The sequence below is a fragment of the Eublepharis macularius genome, chromosome 3, assembly GCF_028583425.1.
Source record: "Eublepharis macularius isolate TG4126 chromosome 3, MPM_Emac_v1.0, whole genome shotgun sequence".
Lineage (NCBI taxonomy): Eukaryota > Metazoa > Chordata > Lepidosauria > Squamata > Eublepharidae > Eublepharis > Eublepharis macularius.
The window spans coordinates 90,276,045-90,298,036 of NC_072792.1; the positions used below are offsets into that span (position 1 = coordinate 90,276,045).

Below are 21,992 nucleotides of genomic sequence, written 5' to 3' on the forward strand. Positions count from 1 at the left end.
TAATTTTGTTTGGGCTGTTCAAAGATAAGTTTGTCTCATATGAGAAGCCTGTGTGTTTAGCACACGGTGTCCTAGAGGACAAGGACTCATAAATCCTCAATCCTACATATCTAGCCTCAGACAAACTTTTCAAGGAAACACTTCTATTTCAGGATTATCACTTTTTGCCAGCATTAAATATCAAGGACATTTATGAAAAAAGGTGCTAGGATATAGATTTGCATATGATATATAAATTCTGGGCTGCTCCTTGTTCAACTGACATTGCTTATTCCCATGCAGCCCTCCAGGAGCAAGACAAGTTCCAGATGTATTGGCATTTGGCAGTGATGAGACATATTGTCTACCAGATTTACCCTATCCCTGGTCCTGTTTGAGATTGCAAAGTACCTTCAGATAATCATGTAACTATTCAATTCCTCACAAAAGGATAGAGGAATTCAACTCTTTACCAAATACGCTTCATAGATGATGGATTTTCAATGGAATGGTAACTCTTCCACCAATAATGTAAAACTAAATAGATTACGAAATATAATGAGTAAAATGGTATCAGTACATGAATGAGGTTTGCGCAGTTTGTGAAGAATTATAATATACTTTGTAAAATCAAGTTAAACTTTTTTGAAAAACTGATAGATTTTCAAAGAAGTTCTAAAGTGAATCAGTAATGTATCATATACTATTTGATAGTGTCATCAGATGGATTAAATGATTGATGACAAATAGATTTAGAATTGAACCCCTTGAAGACAGAGGTCCTGTAACTTAGGTCATGGACTGTTAGGTTCAGGAATCTGGCTCCTGATCCTTGATAGTGATCCAGAAAACAATCACCTCCAGATTAGACTACTGTAACTCACTTTATGGAGGACTACCCTTGGGCCTGGTCCAGGAATATTACAACAGGTCCAGAATGCAGTTGCACATGTCCTTACAGGTACGCCTTATAGGACGCAAATAACACTGGTCTTACGTCAGCTGCATTGGCTCCCAGTGGAGTACTGGATCAGGTTCAAGGTTTTGGTGCTAACCTATAAAGCCCTTAGTGGACTGGGACCAGCAAATCTGCAGGACTGTCTCTTACCATATGTTCCACAGAGAGTGCTCCATTTGGCCAAAAAACAGCTTCTGGTGGTCCCTGGTCCCAAGGATGCTTGCTTTGCCTCGACCAGGGCCAGGGCTTTCTTGGTCCTCCTGGCACCAACCTGGTGGAACTGTCTGTTGATACTAAGGTCCAGCAAGATCTACTATCCTTCACCCGGGCCTGCAAGACAGAGATGTTCTGCCAGGCATATGGTTGAGTTTGAGGTGTAGGTGAGCTCCTTCGCTGGTCTCCTGATGGGGGAGGGATTGAAAAAACTCCTCATCTCATTTTTCCCCACTGACAAGCTTTCTATTTGTCTGCTAGTCCCTATCTCATAGAACGTATTGATGGGGTTGAAAAATATGGGTTGCCGCCTGAATTACATGTTGTCTGAATTTTATGTTGTTAATGTGATTTTATTGTTGAATATATTTATATGATATGATCTACTCTGATTCCACTTGTGGGGAGAGGGGACTATAAGTCGAATAAGTAAAATAAAATAGGAATAAAAATAATGGTTGTTGGGGGTTTTCCGGGCTGTATTGCCGTGGTCTTGGCATTGTAGTTCCTGACGTTTCGCCAGCAGCTGTGGCTGGCATCTTCAGAGGTGTAGCACCAAAAGACAGAGATCTCTCAGGAATAAAAATAGTTGATAAAAATGAGAAGTCTGTCTTTACAAAAGGTATGATTAGGTTGGTTTCTGTGTCTCTGTCAGAGTTATAAAGCCATATCAAGGTGACATCAGAGATGGTTGGAGTTGAAAAAATATTTAAAAGTGAAATAAATAAATGTTGGAGAAGGTGTGGTGAAATGGACATGACATTGTCCTTGTGGGATTCTAATGTAATTTTTATGTTCTAGTCTGAAGTATTTAAATGTTAAAGGTTTAATTACAAAGAATAATTATCATAAATCTGTGGTACTAGAAATTTTAAATATTTTCAAAGATAAAAATAAGAAGACAAAAGAAAAATAGATCAATTGGCTGCTGCTAGGATAACTTTTGGGTCATTGCAACTAACAAATCCTATGTGGATTTAAGACCATTGAAATGAATAGACTTGGACTGGAAAAACTTTGCACAGGATTGTATGGTAAGACTATTATTGAAGAACAGGCATGAGAAGATACAATTTCTAACAATATGGAAAAAATCCAAGTCATTTCTGTTTGAAGGAATAACGGTGTTGCTTAATCCTAATATATCATATATCTAATTCTGAACTGCACCACTGAACGGGGATGAAAAAAATCTGGAAAATGGAACCAGGGACAGATAAGGAAGATTTTCCTACAAGGAAACTCCAGGTTTACAGAAAAATCTGAAATCTTTTTTTTTTAAGTATTTGAGGATTAAAATTCCACAAAATGATAGAAAAAATACCTATAGCTTTAAGATAAGACTATGTTCTAAGATCTCTGTGGCTGTTGGGGTGGGGTGGGGGTTGATAGGTAATCGCAACAAGCTGTGAGCAGTAATAGGATTGTGAGGCCAAAGAACAGTCCTGGCAAGTTTCTCACCCCCATACTCTGTCATGTCCCTGATTGAGGAGAACTTCCTGGGGACAGGCCCAGTGGCAAGCACTAGTGACTCATTATCTACGCAATTTAGCCGAGCCTGGCAGCAGCTACTACATAACTGAACCAGACTATTCTGGGGGGGTGGGGTGAGCTTGCCCGGAGGAGGAAAGGAAAGAAACCTTTACCCTGGTCATGGGGGGGCGGGGGTCAGGGGAAATAAAGGTAAGTTGGCTAGTGGGTGGGAAGGATAGAAGGAAGTAGGAAAAGTTGATGAGGTATGAGGGTGTTGGGAGAGGAAAAAAGGAAATAGTGTGGGGGGAGGGGGGTACAGGGAAAGATGAGATGCCTCCTGCAAATTCTTGTGGGTTCCCTTCTTGTTTTAAAATAATTATCTTTATTCAGAAAATTATTGATATGGTATTAATGTACTGCCTTTACAGTATAAAATGCTGCATGAATACAATTGTATTTAGATTTGTTGTTTTACTTTGTTTGGGATGGGTTAAGATGCATATTTAGTGATAACTTATCTTCAGTTATTCATGTCCTAGTTTGTTGTTAATAGCATTTTTATTGAAACATATTAATTAGATTATTATAATTTTTGCTTATGATTTCTGTTTTTCTCTGTAAAAACTTTGAAACATAATAAAGGTATAAAACACAGAAAGTCAATGAAAGGTGAGAGGTTAAAATAAACTTTGAAAAGGATGTATAGTATAGCTACATAAGCTGATGTGTGTATATAGTATATACTGGTTTTGTCACTAAAGCCTAATAATACCAGTCACACAATTTGCTTGTGATGGTCACCTGGAGAAAACACAATTCCCCCTCCCAACCTGACAAGCAACCCACAGGGGAAACGTCAGGTAGCAAACTTCCCTTGCCCATCCCTCTCACTGCCACCTAGCCTCAGTCAACTTTAGTAGTTCTGGTTTAGGAGCCATAGTGCTGCACTGTGCTATTTGGAGAAGTAGAATGTGATGGAATGGCAATTGCCTTTGCAACTCAGTTTTTGACATTAAAGGGCTAGTAGCCCTTTTAGTGACAGAGTTGAAAAAATTTTTCGGGAGACACAAATGAGCACTCTGGAGCTGCTGGGCCAGAGTAGGTCCCGACCATCATTTCTCTAGGAAGAACAATGCAGCAAAAGGAGGGGGAGGGAGGTGGTGCTGGGGAAAGAGGTCAGTCACGTGATGGAGAAGTGAAACTGTACAGGGAGCTGGCAATGGTAGGCTTTCTCAGAGATCCATAGAGGCCTGAGCCACTTCCAGCTTTTGGGGTCCTAGCCATAATAAAAAAATGAAGACACAAACACAAGTTGCAAAACTTATCCAATGGCAAAAAAACAATGTGTGCATATATTTGAGGCCCCCCTGGAAGCCAGAAGCATGAGTCAAATGGCCCTCCAGGTTCCCTTCTGATTGGCAATGGCAGAGAGGCAGAAGATTGGAGAACACTGTGTCAAGAAACTTGGGTTCAGAGTTCAGTTTCTGATTACGCAGACACACCTCCTCATTTTCAAAGCATGAATTAATGGCTCAGTTTTACTTTCAGAAATTGGTCCAATAAATCCACCCACTCAATATGTGGTTCCCTACCCCCATATACGTAATAAGTTAATGAATGTACATTTTCTGCTGTACCTTCCATTTAAACATGCACTGAGATAAGAATTTTCCCAGTGACTATTAACATTGTTCTACTGGAATCAAGGCCAATAAGGCAAATTAAACTAATAAATGACAGCAAAATTTATGAAAAAAGAAAAATGTCACTATTTACAGTATTCTTGTAAATGACAAAGATGCATATTGTTAGTATATCCATATTCATCAGGTTTTGTCTTGATCACTCTCTCTGATTAACAGGAAAAGAGAACTAGACTTCATTGAAGTTAATGAAACCATAGTTTATAGCAGCTGGCCCTGCATTTTGGGATGCAAGATATAAAGGATGGGCAAAGAGCTGAAGTTTAACAAGTTTATTCTAGAGAAATTCTTCTTAATGGCGGGTGATCTACAAATGGGGGCATTCTTAATGGAGGGCATTCAGAACTTTGGAGGGCAAATGGGGAGGTATTCAAGATTTTAGGCAGTCCCTTCTCCCAACTTGCAATATCTTCTGATAGCTCATAGAAAAGAGCTGTTTTATGCTGCTTATCTCATTCTGGAGATTATGTGTGCACTCCGGAGAGCCCTCATCAACATTGCAGCTTACTGGATAAACAGACCTTCTTCCAAATACCAGACAGTGTTATAGCAAGAGTGTTACCTGCAACTGACTGTGAAAGAGCTGAAAATAGTAGTTTTATGAATTCCCAGTTGGATTATGTATCACATTTAGGCAGGCTTATCCAAAGTTTTCTTTTATGTGATACTGTTCCAGTAGTATTGTCCCATTGTATTGTGAGTATTCTTGGGTGAGTACCTACACTTATTCTGTTTTGGATATATAGTACGTGCAAGGACAAGGAACCTTTGGATTCCTTCAAGTCTTTGCATTATTTTTCCATGTAATATTATACATATACATTTTCAGGTAGGCAGCTTTTAGTTGCATCGGCTCTAAAGACCAAAGAACATGGTGCATTTTACACAAGTTCTGCATGGGGTCTTGCAACCATACTACAGTGACAAGTCCTTGGCGGCAGCTCTGTGTAAAAGGGCCACAGGAGCCTGATTCAGAGGCTTGCACATGCAGCTCTCCGTGGGGCAAATGACACCCCCTGCAACCCCTAGGCAGTTTCAGATCCAGAAAACAGCACTGGGTGGGGGGAGGCAGAGCTCCCTCCTTCCCCTCTTCCAGGGTCACAATCTGAGGGCCAAGCTACACATGACGAATGACACTTGAACAGCAAGTGTATTTCTCCCTGTTCACTTGCCCTCCACTCAATCCACTTGCCGTTCAAGTGTCATTCGTCATGTGTAGCTTGGCCCTAAATCAGCCTACTCTGGCAATTTTACATAGAGTTGCCACCAAGGACTTGCAGCTACAATATGGTTGTCAGTCCCCATGGCAAATGTCTGTAAAATGTAATGTGTAGTTTGGCCCTAACTGTCTATACAAACCAGGAAAATATATGTTTTTGGTCACTGTTCCTGATAAAACCCTGTCTCTATCTTTGCCATTAGGTAATGCTTTGTTAGAATGTTGCTAGCAGGAATTCCTGGAGATGTCATCCTTCCCACAAGAAACAGAAGCATCTTGCACTAGAGATAAATACATGCACATGAACACCAAGGCACCATGCAAGGCTCAAGCTGCAATTTCAAACTATGGAGCTGCTGAAAGATATTTGAACATTTAATAATATGGTGTAGACACTTACAGTGCAATCCTAAGAAGAGTCTCACCCTTCTAAGTTCATTGAATTCAATAGGCTCAGAAAACTGAAACTCTGCTCTGTTACTTTCTCATAGGAAACAGATTATTGAATAGTGATTTAATACAGCGAATGGAGTAGAGTCTTAACAACATGTGATGTGAAAGTGGGAGAGATGAAGACAGTTTGTTCTCTTAGTATGAAAATTGTAGTGGTTTACAACCATGTCCCTATGTTCATCTATGAAATATTGGAGAGCGCATGATGCGTTCTTTTTGTTTATTTATTTTGGTCACTGTGGTTACGGTGGCTTTAATCCTTTTTTTTTTTTTATAATTTTTTTTATTTTTCATAACTACAAAACACTACACCAGACTATCACAAGGAAAGGGAAGAGGGAAGGGACAAAGGGGAGTGGAAAAAGAAAAGGGGGGGGGAATGAACTACAAACACTAAACACTACACTTCAATGTTTCCCTTCATACTGTCATAATACAAAAATAGCTCCATAGAATAATGATGGAGTGGTTAATCATACAGAGAATAAACATTTCAAATTCTGATTAAACTTTCCTCCCCCTTCTGGGTCCCGGACGCAATTCTCTCTGTGCAACTGCTGTTGCAATGCTCTCCTCTTCCCCCCCCCCCTCCGGCTCCTCCTTTTCTTCGTTCTTGGTGCAGCAGAATTCTGGGTTTTTATTCTCAAAATCCTTTAGTTGATCTTCTGATAATATCTTATAGGCCTGATCTTTATATCTGAACCATATTCCTTCCGGGAATAACCATTTGTACTTTATTCCATGGTCCCTCAGAAGAGCTGCAAACGTTTTATATTTAAAACGCCGTTTCCGGACTAGAAATGGAACGTCCTTCAAAATCTTGACTTTCAAACCCATAAAGTCCAAATCCGCATTGTATGAGTTATATAGGATGGTGTCCCGAATCTTTTTAGTTGAAAAGTCAATAATGATCTCACGAGGCAACTGTCGCTTTGTTGCATATTTTGAAGAAGCCCGACGGACCTCCAAAATGGCGCTTTTAACCTCTTCTTTAGTCGTCCTCGCGGGTGTCGCCAGTAGTTCCGAGACCAAATCCCACAGATCCTCATTTTCCTCCTCTTTCACGTTTTGGAGACGCAAAATTGACTGCGTTCGTTCCACTTGTAGCCCGATCAGTTGGTTCTCCACCAACTTCAACTCCTTTTTTGTAGCCTTCACAAGTGACGCACTTTCCAGAGCAGACTTTTCTGCCCCCCCCGCTGCTGCCTTAATGGTTTTCACCTCGCTTTCAATTAAGCCCACCCTTTGATCAGTTTCGTTCAGCTTGTCAACAAAGGGTTTTATAGCTTCCACCACCGCCCTGCGCACCAATTCTTCGAGCGACTCCCCTTTCTGCAAGGTGGCCGAGATTGACTTACCGAGAGCGGGACTTTGCTTCTTTGCTGCCATTTTGGGGGGGGGGGGGTGCCAACAAAATTCTGGAACTCCACGAAGGGGAAGAGCGAGTCTTCTTCAGATCAACCTCTCCTTCACAAACGCTTGTAGAACAGAAGGGATTCGCTTGTTTACAGGCTTCCGCCTGTTTCTTTTACTTGCCGTTTCTCGTTGCCCGGCGGCACTCGAGGCGCCGCGCACATCTGCCGGCCTCCATAGGGACAAACGGGCAATTCCCTCCCCGCATTGATTTCGGGGAGTTCTTCCCGCCGCGTCCCGGACCCTGGCTCCCTCCCTGGGAGTCCTGGGGGCTAATCCTTGCAGATCAGCCGCCCGGTCAGGGTGCCCGGTCGTTTCCTCCCGGACCAGCCGAGAGGAGCGTCCGGCATGGCTGAGAAAACGAAACCGACTCCCGGTGGCTTTAATCCTAAGCAAAAGTAGTTTGCCTAACTGCACAGGCCAATGTTAAGATATATTAGAACACTAGTAACAAAGCCTGTTGTGGGAAAAAATACAATGGGCTGTAGAAAGGGGTGGGCAGGCAGGCATTGCCTCCTCCTCTGTGACTGATCCCAGCCGGGAGAAGGGGAGCAGGCATTGCCTCCTGCTCTGTGTCTGATTCTAGCTGGGTGAAGGGGGAGAAGGCATTGCAACATGCTCCATGCTTGATTCTGGCAGGGTGAAGGGGGGTAGGCATTGCCACCTGCTCCGTGCCTGATCCCAGCTGGATGAAGAGGGGTGGGCATTGCCTCCTGCTCCACACCTCAACCCAGCCGGATGAAGATGGGGGGTGGGTGGGCATTGCCACCTGCTCTGCACCTGATTCCATTCAGGTAAAGGGAGGCAGGCATTGGTGCCTGCTCCGCATCTGGTCCCAATGGGGTGAAGGGGGGGCAGGCATTTCCATTTGATCTGCTCCTGTTCCCCGCTGGGTGAAGAGGGGTTGGACATTGCCTCCTGCTCTGTACCTGTCCCCAGCTGGGTGAAGGCAGGGGGCGGGCACTGCCTCCTGCTCTATGCCTGATCCTGGCCGGGTGAAGGGGGGTGGGCATTGCATCCTTCTCTGCGCCTGATTCCATCTGGGTGAAGGGGAGCGGGCATTGCTGACTGCTCCATGTCTGATCCCAGCTGAGTGAAGGGGGGCAGGCATTGCCACCTGCTCCGCGCCTGATTCCAGCTGGGTGAAGGCGGGGGTGGGCATTGCCACCTGCTCCACTCCTGATCCCAGCTGGGTGAAAGCTAGGTATGGCCATTGCCACTTGCTCCGCTCCTGATCCTAGCTGGGTGAATGCAGGGGGCTCCACACCTGATCCCGGCCTGGACTTCCCACCGTGGTGTGCTCTCAGAGGGACAGGCTGCCTCTTCTGGGCTTCCCTCCATGGCAGCGCCCTCTAGAGGTGCACCAGGTTATGAAGTGAGTTGTCTGGAACACAATTAGCATTTTAAATAGTAGGATGGCTAACACTGGCACATTTCTTCTGCAAGAATCTATCCTCCCAATACAATTTTTTAAAATGTGTGTTTTACTTAAATATCTAAGTAATATTGTACAAAAAATAGTTATAATAACTTGCCTTTTTAAAGAAAACAGTGAGAAGGAAGATGTATGTAGGCATCAAATACAAAAGCAACTGAAATTATGGAAAGCATTATAAAGTAATAAAAGGTATGAAAAAGATAGAGATAGAGATAATGCATAAAAATAAAAATAAATACAAATACAAATAAATATCACTATACTCCATGAAACAAGAAAGAAAGGTCATGTACAATAATTGTAGAGGTGAAAGAGAGAGACTGAAACTGAAAAAGTGTAAGGAATCAGTGAATACACGGTACTGGGAAATCACTGAAGTAAAACAAATATAATTCTGTCATGCTGGAGTTTTTAAAAAAGGATCAAGATACACTGCTATAGGTAATAAATCTTGCAGACGAGGAGCCCTGTAATAAACAATCTTTATCATTTAACATGTGAGTAATACCAAAAGGGGAGTCACCATTCCTGTACAGAGAGCCTTTCCGTTTCCCATATGCTACCAAATGTGGGATTAGAGGAAAAACATTTTAGGTCAGAGGGGATAACTTCAGGAAAGTTTGAGCCACTTCTCATTTTTTAAATTAAACATAACTTTATTTTCTCTCAGCACTATTTTATGCATTGTAGCCATCTTGTGGAAGCTATTTTAAATAATTAGCCATTTATGAAGTAGCTGATGTGCAGCAAACCATTCATGTGCCGTGTCTCACTGTATAGATTGGGAAATGTTTCCCCCACATCTCCCCTAATATTTCTTTTTGGATTTTTGTGGTAAACAGCCTGTTTTGTGTGATGAATGACTCTACAGAAAGCATTTATTGCCGTGTGGTAGAATTTGAAGTGCCAGTCAAACACTAGACATTGCTTTGATTACTACTGCTTTAAACTGAGTCCAAATGGTAATCAAATTTACTACTGACGTGCATTCTTTGATGTACGTGTTTTGCACAGCACCTAATTTTTAAGCACTTGCAAAGAATAAATATTGTAGTTGTTGTTTCATTAAATACCTTAAGGGTTTTTTCCTTTCTTTCTCTTGTGCAGACCAAAAGAACCAAAGATTTTGTCAAATATTTTGGAAAAAATTGGACATACCCCTTTAGTACGAATCAACAAAATTTCAAAAGCCTATGGGCTTAAATGTGAGCTCTGTGAGTATTCCTTTTTTACTTTTCCTCCTTTGTCACATTTTCTGTGCTGTGCTGCAGACATTAATGTGGAAGTGATAAGGGAAAGTGTTTGTTTAAGCACATAAACACTAAAAATTAAAAGTAGTTTAGTTCTGGAAAAAGTGCAGAAAAGGCAATTAGAATGATTAAAGGGATGGAACACTTCCCTTATGAAGAAAAGTTAAAGTGCTTGGGGCTCTTTGGCTTGGAGAAATGACGACTGAGGGGTGACATAATAGAGGTTTACTAGATTATGCATGGGATCGAGAAGGTAGAGAAAGAAGTATTTTTCTCCCTTTCTCACAATACAAGAACTCGTGGGCACTCAATGAAATTGCTGAGTAGTCGGGTTAGAACGGATAAAAGGAAGTACTTCTTCACCCAAAGAGTGGTTAACACATGGAATTCACTGTCACAGGAGGTGGTGGCAGCTTCAAGCATAGACAGCTTCAAGAGGGGATTGGATAAACATATGGAGCAGAAGTCCATCAGTGGCTATTAGCCACAAAGTATAGATGGAACTCTCTGTCTAAGGCAGTGATGCTCTGTATTCATGGTGTGTGGGGGGGCAATCAGTGGGAGGGCCTCTAGTGTCCCTTCCCCACTTGCAGACCTCCTGACGACACCTGGCTTTTTGGCCACTGTGTGACACAGAGTGTTGGACTGGATGGGCCATTGGCCTGACCCAACATGGTTTCTCTTATGTTGTTATGTTCTTATGTTCTTAGTTGATAAATAGAAGTAAGATGAGGAGGTAACATGCATCAATTTTATCTAGTTATCAGGGACAGTCCTGATTTTCTGGTACACGGCTCTGGTAAATCATTTTCCCTCTACACAAGATATTACATATATTGAAATAACAGGGAGGGGGCCTGTGTGTATACACTTCCTAGTAGATGCCATGCCAACAACTGTACATAGGCATGGGTGGGACCGGTGTGCATGAGTTCACTCCCCCTCGATGCATGTTGATTTCAATCCACAGAAAACTTCTATTTTACCCATATTTTTGCCTTCTGGGGATGCCTTGTAAAAATATGTGACTTTCTAAAGTTGTCATTCTTCATGGTTTAGCTGCTTTCCCAGAGAATTCCTTTTCCTCTACCTCAGCAATGTGACCTCAACAAAATAATAGTTTTGTAATACACAAAACAAAAGTTCATGAAATAAAGTATTCAAAATAGAATTGTTTCTTATTTGCATATGGAAAAATTTTCAGTTTTAACTGAACTCAGAGGTATGTTAGGTTTGGGATACTTTCAGCACCATCCTAAGGGGCACTCCATTGTGGTGGCAGCGTATTTCAGTGACTCATGTAACTTCAGTGGCGCTAATCTATTCCTTAAGAACTTTCAGGAGGGAGAAATGCCAACAGGCAGTAGAGCAGGCTCTCCAGACTCCATAAAAGCTCTTGCAGCATCCTCCAATAACACAACAGCTGCCATTGACAGCTTCATGACTGGCAGCTATAGTGGGAACCAATCTCTGGCCGTCCCAGGCTGATGTGTCAAGAACACTTCCCTGGGAGCCTGCCCCATTGATTAACATGGGCCATTATGCCTACAGGACCATGCTCAGGCTGCCCCCCCCCGCCCCCGAATACACTGCTGGCCTCTGTAATGGAGGCCACCATTGTGAGGGCAGCACCTAGCCTTGTGTGAGGAGAATGGGGCAGGCAGATGTGGACGAGGATGGATTCCCTACTCTTGCTTAACTGTCAGTACGTCGTCACCCGTCTGAGTTGTGCTGGTGTAACTTGGGCTTATGCTGAGGTAAGTGCCTGATACGTCAGCCTGGGGGGTAGTCAGCTCCTGGAGCACTCCCCCCCTTTTAGGATTGCTGTGTCAGCATCACAAATTTATTTGGTAAAAAGTGATTATTATTAGTTTTTTCAGTGTTGATTCAGAGTGACATCTGGTGGCTGTTGAAGCATCTTCAACCAAAATGTTTCAGTTTTGTGTATGCCTATAGCTGGACCACAGCCATTGTCTTTTAAGCTGTTCCTAACAATAATTTTTCCCTTGGGGAATTTGATAACAATAATAAAGATTTATAGTTCTAATTCTAATTTGGATGTAACTTGAAATTTCAGTGGCGAAGTGTGAATATTTCAATGCTGGAGGGAGTGTGAAAGACCGGATTACACTGAGGATGTTAGAAGATGCAGAAAAGGCTGGCATTCTAAAACCAGGAGACACAATCATTGAGCCCACATCAGGAAATACAGGTACATGAAAAATTTTAATTCAGGTAAAAGAAAATATTTTTTCTACAGTTTTATGTTTATCTCTGCACCATCATAATGTTCCAACTAAGCAGGGAATTTTTGATGCATACTATAGTTGTGTTTGTTTACTTGCCTAAATCAAGGGAGACCTGCACTTCAACACTGGAAGAATGGTGCACATAGTTTTTGAGGAACTTTAAAATATTTCAAAATAGGAAGAGTTCACAAAGGGAGATGATATTAAGGAAAGAGATTAACAACTTTATAAAAAAGGTCTAGGAGTACACCTGCCCTTCATTGGTAGTTAAGTAGCAAGCATAATTAACAATAACAAAAATTAAAGTCCACAAAAGAGGTTTGTCTTACCTGGAGATAATGAAGATACATTACTGTCCCAAGAAAGCAACCCAGAGTAGCTGGTATTATCGAAGGTATGAGTATTAGACCTGTCTATTTCTGAGTGCTTAACAGTTCCACCCTAAACAGAGGCCCCCAGCCCCGCTCTTACCGGGGCTTGGCGTTTGCAGGGGAAGACGAGCAGGTGTGCGTCTTCCTCGGCCCCGGCTCCACGACGCGCGGCTCTAATCCGAGCCGCGCGAAAGCAATTCCTAGCCAGCCAATCAGTGGCTGGCTGGGAAATTCAAGCGAGGGCCGTTGCTGGACCTGAGGGAAGAGGTTTTCCCTCAGGTCCTCGCATAAATTATTTAAGCTGGGGCCGAGCGCGTCTCTTTCAGTCGGCTCTGGAACTGCGAACCCCTCCCACCCTCCGCTTATTTACATCTGTGTTAGCGTCTTAAGCCACATGGTAGTCAGGTTTGGCTTTGTATTAGCATACGGTTAGCGTACTCTGTTAATGGTTTGGGATAATGTTTGATTTGTGTTAACTGAAGAGACTCTTTGGAACAGTCTCCCTGTTAAAATTGTCACAACTTTGAGTTAGGCGGTTGGGCGTTGGGCACCGATCCCTTTGGGGGAAATCAGGGCCTGCTGGCACTATTTCCCATAGATGGGGATCCCCATAAGGGATCTTGGACCAGGCATGGCAGTGGCAGGCCCGGCTCGGGGGGCTGCCGGGGCATGCCTGCTTCAGGTGATGGGGGAACCACCCAGAGGCTTCCGCCCGGTGTGGACCCCGCAAAACATCATCCCGGGGTGTCCCCCTTCAGCAGGCATGCTGAGGGGGTGAGAGAGTCATTGGCTGGCAGGCGGGTCACCCGATGCTGGGATCCGTGCCCTACGCTGCCAACGCTCCTTTTCCCTTCCTGTAACCAGTAAAGTTGTGGCCTATTTTTATCCAACAAAGCTGTTGCGTAATTATTTCTCGCATTAGGACCCTGCCTTTGAGCTTGCCCCGCAAAGTAGAACCACAAGTGACAAAAGGCACAGATTGGACACTCGTCAGCTTCCCTCAAGTTTTGATGGGAAATGTAGGCATCACTTGTCCAACACCATTTTAAGTGCACTGACACCAGTCGGCTTAGAAAGGGGTAATTCTGCTAAGGATGGTGCTGTTAGTTATCCGCTCTTTTATTAATTTATTAATTGTTTTAGGTTTTAGTTAGCAGCTATGGTATGAAGTTTCTGAACTTATTTCTATTGCTGATTATTGATTTTATTTTGTTCTATTGATTGGTATTCTTCTTAGCAACCAGTGGAAAGGCAAGATATACATTTTCTCAAGTGAATAATTAGACTAAACTGTGGGTAATGAGTTTAAACAAATTAAATCACGCATTGAAAATATAGTACAAAAATGAAGTACTTCCAAACTGGATACTTCTTCTGAGAAAAGGAATCACTTTTAGGTTTTGGGAGGCCCTTGCTAGATTCCACCACATGTTGTTCAGGAAACCTATCCATCCATCCATCCATCCATCCATCCATCCATCCATCCATCCATCCATCCTTGTGGTTTAATAAGTTTGATGGTGGTGAGTCTTGGCTTATAATTTCCAATGAAACAAACACATGGAGATTAGAATGTATATTTATTAGAGCATTATTATTATTACAGATATGATCTGGGTGGACTACAGTATTGCCCCTGAAGAAGTCTACTGATGAAATATATAGTTTCAATAGCCTACCCTTTGTTGGGCTAGGGGGGTGCGGACTGGTACTTTCTTGGCACCACCTGAACAAAAAGAACAGGATAAAGTTAGAAATTGCTGTTGACACTTTTGTATACTTACCTTGAACACCGACATCTTCCCCAGAGCTTTTCTCCCCAGCACTTCTAGGAGAAAAGAAAGAGATTGCTTTATCTTTAAGCTTTATTTGTGCTGGGCTGTGGTTTAATAAGTTGCGGCCATTATTTATGGTATGTTATTTATGTATTCAGTAATTCAAGGTATGTATTTATTGACTGTTCTACCTTGATATTGAATTCTGGAATGTTCCTTGGATACCTTATGATATTTATTATTTATAAATGCATTAAGACACTTTATATCTTTAGATAAACTTTGGATTTGGTATATTGAATTGTACTTACCCTTATTCCTCCAACTTGTGACAATTGTCATACCTGGAAAAGTGAAAATGTGGAAAGAAATATTTGACATTTACATTGTTTTTACTTGTCGAAGCACAGATTTTTTTTAGTTTTACAAGCAACTATAAAGAATCAGGTTGCTTTTCCTTATGTAGTCTGGAGTAGATACAATTATTCTACGTTCCATAATGTAGTACTCATGTGTTCCCCCTTCTGGGAGTTTACAGTTTAAAACAACATTCCCTATTTTAGAAGCTAGGCAAGTTTTCGTCTCAGCCGTTTCAACAGGAATTGCAGCAATATCCTTCCATTCATCAAACATATGCACATCTTTTATAAAATGGGAGCTTGATCCCGAGTCCAGAAGGAACTTGTTACTTTTAAATTCATCGCTTGTTACAACATTGTAGGAATAGTGAGATTTCCCTTTAAATATGTTTTCCTCAGAAACATGCTTTCTCTCAGTCTCTTTCTCCTCTCTTCCAAAATCTCTTTCTCTCTGTCTCTGAATCTTGCCTCTGCCAGGCAGGAGATTAGCATAACACTCACTAGCTTCGTGACCCATTCGCATGCAAATTGAACAGCGACTGCTTATTTCCCTGTGCCTCTCTTGCCATGCATGAGGGCTCAGCTCAATTGAAATCTGATCCATTCTCTTTGTCTCTCTAAAATGCAGAACATGCATTGCATTTCCCCATTTCCTTCCAAAATGGAGTTTATTCAACAATTCCACAGACATGCTTCTATCAAACTCACATAAGACTTGTCTGCACTCACATTCTTGGTGGACATGGTTTGTTGCCTGGGCAAATAAAATTACATTGGTCATTTCCAAATGGCTGATCACATTAGCAAAGCTGCTTGGTAAAGAAATGTATAACACAGATAGTTGGTCTTCCTCTAGGAGGGGGTTTCTAGCATCACTTAACTGGTTAAATGCATGCATTAACTTGGCTAGATGATCATCAAATGGTTCTGTCTCTTTGTATTTCATATTTGCCAGATCCCATTTCAATTGACTAATAAAAGGCCATCCAGATTTCTTATGCAGAGATGTTAATAAATCAAATTTCTCCTTGGCAGTTCTGGCATTATGGATTACTGCCTTTTGTTGCTTGTTAAGGGTGCCATTCATGAGACAGATTGCCTTCCATCCTTAAATTCCCACTGGGTATTTGTAGGAGTAGGGGGTTCATCAGTAATTACCTCCAGCATACCATGATGTTGCTGGGACGGCTCTAAGGATTCTTTCCAGGACTCGAAGTTCTTGCTGCTCCTTAGGTGGACCTGTGGATGCCAGTCTCCAGGCAGGAGATTCTCCCAGCTCGATCGCTCATCCGAGGGAGCAGAAACTAAGTATGGCTGGGAGTGTCAGAATATGCAGCCCCGGCTCCTTCGTTTTCTGAGCTCATCTTTTCCTATTGTTTTTTGAGCTTTTCTAAATTGCAGTTTCTCTGCTCAATTAGTAAAGCACTCAGCACAGCATTAGCTTTGCTCTTTTCTACCTTTAAATTAGTCAATGGGCAAATTTGGGTACCATGACCTGAAGCTGGGGTCCATAATCTGATAAATAAATAATATGTTGGCCCCAGAAACCTAATTAAAAGATTCCATGTTTGGGCCATTAGTAGAGTTTATCATTTAGTGGAAGCGTGATTATAGGTGGGTGTGAGCTGGTTCTGCTGGATCCTGAAAAATGTGCTTTCTGTACATGACCTCAAATCAGATTTAATATCCCAATCAAAGCTTGATTTGGAAGGCTATGAATTTAAATGCAAAGGTGGAATACATACAATCTCCCTAGATAGAAAATTTTATGCTATGGCTACATTAGACAGAGGTGTCTACAATGTGGAAGGAGACAACAATAATTCAGGGTCTGCTCAAGAGCAAGCTAATCTTATTCAGCCCTGTGCAGACCAACTCTGTTTGCATTAATATCATAAAAAGTTTTCACATGCTAGTAATCAACACATTCTGCAAATGCAAAGGGAAGGCCTAGTAAATGGACTTGATCTGGAAAATTGTCATGTACCTAACCAGAAATGTGAATGCTTCATAATTTTGAAAGCAGGTAAACCACGTTTTCCAAAGTGAGCATAAAACAAAGAAGTCACTTGATTTAATTCATTCAGATATCTGTGGCCCTCTACCAGTACAAACTCTGGGAAAGAATAAGTATTTTGTTAAATTCCTTGATGACTTTTCAAGATAACACAACAGTATATCTCCTCAGAGAGAAGTCCTAGATGTTGGACCACCTTAAAGACTCTGTAGCTATGGTCCAGAATAAATTTGGAAGGAAACCACAGATCCTGCATTCAGATAATGGAACAGAATACGTGTCTAATGTAACATAGCAATTCCTGAAACAGGAAGGCATAGAACACCAGACAAAAGTGGCCTACACTTCTGAACAAAATGGAATAGCAGAGAGGAAGAATAGGACACTGCTAGACATGGTGAGATGTATGTTTCATGATGCTCAATTACCAAATCAATTTTGGGGAGAAGCAGTTGTAACTGCCACATATACTCAGAACAGACTGCCAAGAAAATCTAATGAAGCTGACCCAATTGAACTTTGGCACGGCTATGTACCAAGTGTAAAACACCGGAGAGTCTTTGGAATCAAGGCCTACTTCTATATTCCAAAAGAGAAGAGAGGCAAACTAGAAGATAGAGCTTCACAAGGAATTCTTGTTGGATATTCTTCTGGTTTGTGGATCTATGAAGAAGAACTATTGTGAGCAGAACTGTATACTTCAACAAAAGTAAGCAGTCTACACCTGGAGAGGGCGCCACCACTGAAGAGAACAGTCAAATCACATATCCTGATTCAAATGAAGAACCAGGAGACTCTATGATACATATCATTGGAACACCAAGTGCAACCATAGTACCAGATGCTTCACCACCAAAGACACCTGGCCCATGAGAGGTCCAAAGTCCAGTGACACCTGACCTATGAGAAGAACAGTGTCCAGAGACATCTGACCAACCAGAGGCACAGAGTGCAGAAGTGGAACCAATACGATCAACACGTTCAACAAAGGTATTCCAGCCCTTTGACTGTCCTACCTTACAAGAATGGCAGAAATACCTACTTCATGAGATGAACTATCCTAGCTACCACCAAAGGAAGCTGAGAAATGGAGAAGAGCCACACAAGAAGAACTTGAAGCCCTACACAAGAACCAGACATGGACACTTGCACTGCTACCTCAGAAGAGGAAGGCAGTGGGGTGAAAATGGGTTTTCAAGGTCAAGCATGATGAACATGGCTTAGTCCAGAAATACAAAGCAAGACTAGTTTCCAAAGGCTACTTTCAGAAATATGGAAAGGATTTTGATGAAACATTTGTACCTGTTGAGGGATGTGCCACAGTGAGAACACTACTAAGCATTGCTGCAAGCAAGAACATACATGTGGAACATCTTGATGTCAAGACAACATTTCTAGAGGGTGGGGAATATATGTTTTAATCAATGAATATACGGTATAAAAGTTGTAGAGTGTTATAGGGAACTGATGTATGTATTAGATATATGTGTGTATTAATCTACCCAATAAAAATTCTTCTTAAAAAAAAAAGACAACATTTCTGCATAGGGAACTAGAGAAGATATCTACATGCTCTAACCTCCTGGCTTTGAGAAACCAGGACAAGAACACCTTGTATGCAAACTACAGAAAAGCATCTATGGACTCAAACAAGCTGCTTGAGTTTGGAACTTAAAACTGCATGAGTTACTCATCCAAGCAGGATTCAAGAGAAGTAAAAATGACCTTTGCCTATACACTAAGCAGAACAATGGCAAATGGATTTATCTACTGATTTATGTTGATGATTTGATTCTGGCTTATGAAAATCCAGATGAGAGCAAGGAAGTTGTACAACACCTAAGCAAACATGTTGAACTCAAGCAATTCGGTAACATTACTCACCGCCTAGGCATGCAACTATACAGAGAACAATATGGAAGTTTCCTTATTAACCAAGAGCAAAAGATCAAAGACCTTATATCCTTCATGAACATGGAAGATGCATACAAGGTTGTTACTCCTATGAAACCAATCAGAAGTAATAGTAGCTTCGATGAATACAATAATAAATATTTACTTATAAAGTGACTATGTGCTTATACAAAGTGCTATAAGATATTATAAATACAATATAAATTCATAGAAAAATAGACATATATGAATTCATAAAGTATCCATTCATAAATACACATACAATCATAAATAACCATATATACATGCAACACACAATTATCAACCCGGCTGGCAACGTATAAATCTTCAACAAAACTATCCTTTTAAATTTCTCAAAACCAAGTCAAGGAATTAAGCTCCACAAAAGACATGAAAAAGCAGGTGGGAAGTACTAATGAATGTGATGAAGTTCATAAATTTGTTATTTCTTCATACCGGAGAAAAGTGTGGATGAAAAGATGAGGACATTCCCTGCCCAAACCGGGGCCGGCTTGCTTTTCTCAGTTTTCGTCAAACGACTTCTTCACGGGCAAGGAACCAATCCACACTTCATTTGCTGTAATAAATTAACTAAAAAACCCATAATAGCATTGTGCAATTAATAATCTCAAATCCTACCTGCTTCTAAACAATACATATTACTTACTATTATTACAAATACATTCACACTCATCTCTGAGGAGTGGCATCACATGATCCTTACACATGCACACGCCTCTACTACATTATCTCCATTTTATATTCCCAAATTTACACTTTCTTAAAGAGATATGCCACCAAACTGACAACCGTATATAGAAATGCCCCCAAATAATGTACTATTTAAGAATCTGACCTCCAAAAATGCGAGATTACAAAAAACAGGTAAGTGTCAAATCATTATTCAAGGCCATTGCATGTATATATGGTTATTTATGATTTTATGTGTATTTATGAATGGATGCTTTATGAATTCATATATAAGTCTATTTTATAATATCTTATAGCACTTTGTATAAACACATAGTCACTTTATAAGTAAACATTTATTATTGTATTAATATAATAGAAGCTACTATTACTCCTGATTGTTTTTCCTTGGATATTTGTGTTGCTATAGTCAGGGGAGCCTTCTTTGTGTTGCTACTCCTATGAAACCAAGCTATGTAAAGGATTTAAATGACACTGAGAATCTACCAACAGACAACAAGTATCGTGCTGCTATAGGCAAGCTACCTCTACCTCTATATCAGTACCAGTACCAGTACCAGTAACAAGACCTGACATAAGTGCTGCAGTGGGTCTACTATACAGAAAGTCTTCAGTAACAACCTTCAAAGACTGGAATGCAGTCAAGAGACTTGTTAGATACCTGAATAGTACAGCACATTTCAAGCTCAAGTTACCAGCTAACAGCAAACCTGAACGAATCATGTACACAGACACTAACTATGGAGAAGACTTAAATACCAGATTATCTATCAGTGGACATACTTTCTTCTATGGAAACAGAATGATGTTGGACAAGCGAGATGCAAGAGAAAGTTGCTCAATCTTCAACAGAAGCTGAATACATCTCAGCAGGGCTGTGTTGCCAAGAGATAACATGGCTAAAGAGACTACTAGAAGAAGATCTTGCAATACAGATCTCACAACCGTTAACAATCTGTGAAGACAATCAAAGTTATATCAAGCTCTCACAGAGAGAAGACATCCACCACTGTACAAGACACATCAATCCTAAGTATCACCTTGTGAAAGAACTACAACAGAAAGGCATCATGAAGATGATCTACTGTCCATCTGGAGAGATAATTGCCAATGCCCTAACCAAGCCACTACCAAGACTTGACTTTCAGACTCTACGAAACAAGATGGATCTCATAGACTGTTCCAAGCAATAGCGAGAGGGGATGTTGGAAGCAGAGGATCCAGCGCTGTCCCTTTCCTCGGTTTCAGAGGGATTACAAACCAAAGAGTTAGAAAGACAGAGAGGTCAGGGCATCCTGTTTACTGTTTACTGCTCTGGCTATCCCTTTGATATGGAGATTGCTGTTCTCAGGACTTCCTCTTCCACATCCTCCTTCTTACTCTTCTCTTCCTGGCTTTGTTCCAAGCACTATCTCTCTCCTTCTGCTCCCTCCATCTTGCAACCATGGGTGCAGGACTTGTCCTAGCACCCATGTGCATCCTTAGACTAGATAGGTAGATAGGATCTATCTCTCCTCCTTTCCTATTAGAGTATGGAGTTCCTACAATAAAGAACTCTTATGTCCTTTCTAAATATAAGCAAGGGTATGCTTTGTTATTTTCTCTCCTGCACACACACCAGCCAGTAGAACCAGCTGACCACCACCTATAATCACACTTCCACTGTTAAACAATAAACTCTGCTAATGGCCCAAACATGGAATCCTTTAATTAGGTGCCTGGGGCCAACATATGATTTATTTATCAGTATTATTGCTCAGTTGTGTCCTCAATGAGTTACATCCTCAAGGAGTTATGTACCTTTTAGTTCTGCCCTGAATTAGGTCATAGTGAGGAAACTTGAGAGAGATCACTTCAACTTATCAGCCATGCAATCTTTGTGCATCCCAGCATTCTCCATTCCAGAGGCAGCAGCTGTGATTGCTTTTCCCAGTGACGGCATTTACTACATGCCATCATGTAGTTACTCTGCTTTGCATTCCAGAAAGGTTCAGTGTGATAAGAAACATTATCTAGATTTCCCTTCCTTATATGTTCTTTTAATCTGGATCAAATATTTTAGCTATTTCTGAAGGATATGTTTTCCCTAAAGTGAACACTGCAAACAATTGGAGGCAGCTGTGTTTGTCTGTTAGGGATAAAAAGCTGAAGACAAGTGCAACATCTGTTAAGACCAGTTGATGTCATAAAGTAGCGAGCAAGATCTCAAGACTCTGTATAAAAAGGGGTGAGAAAACAATGTTTAGCATGATGGAAAAGCTCCTCTGGCCTGCAGATTTCTACAGTCTTCAGATGGTGCATTGGAAATGTTATGCAATTTGAGATGTGCACAGAGGCATCTCCCCCTCTCCCCACAGCAAGGAACTCAGTGGTTCCTTTCTATTTTTTAAATTTTCTTTGTTCTCATATACTGAGATGTAATGCTGAAACACCGTTTACTCTCCCTATCTCACGGAGGAACAGGTGGCTCTGTCACTCATTCCCAAAGAAACCAGAG

General features: G+C 41.4%; 1 protein-coding gene across 1 annotated transcript in view; it reads left to right on the forward strand.

Annotated features, from left to right (window-relative positions):
• LOC129326686 (cystathionine beta-synthase-like) overlaps window positions 1–21,992 on the forward strand; it is a 53,598-nt gene that overhangs the window by 5,856 nt on the left and 25,750 nt on the right. Inside the window, exons 3-4 of the mRNA XM_054974981.1 lie at window positions 9,957–10,063; window positions 12,177–12,311. Of these exons, the coding sequence (XP_054830956.1) occupies window positions 9,957–10,063; window positions 12,177–12,311 (242 nt within the window). The remainder of the gene's footprint in view (window positions 1–9,956; window positions 10,064–12,176; window positions 12,312–21,992) is intronic.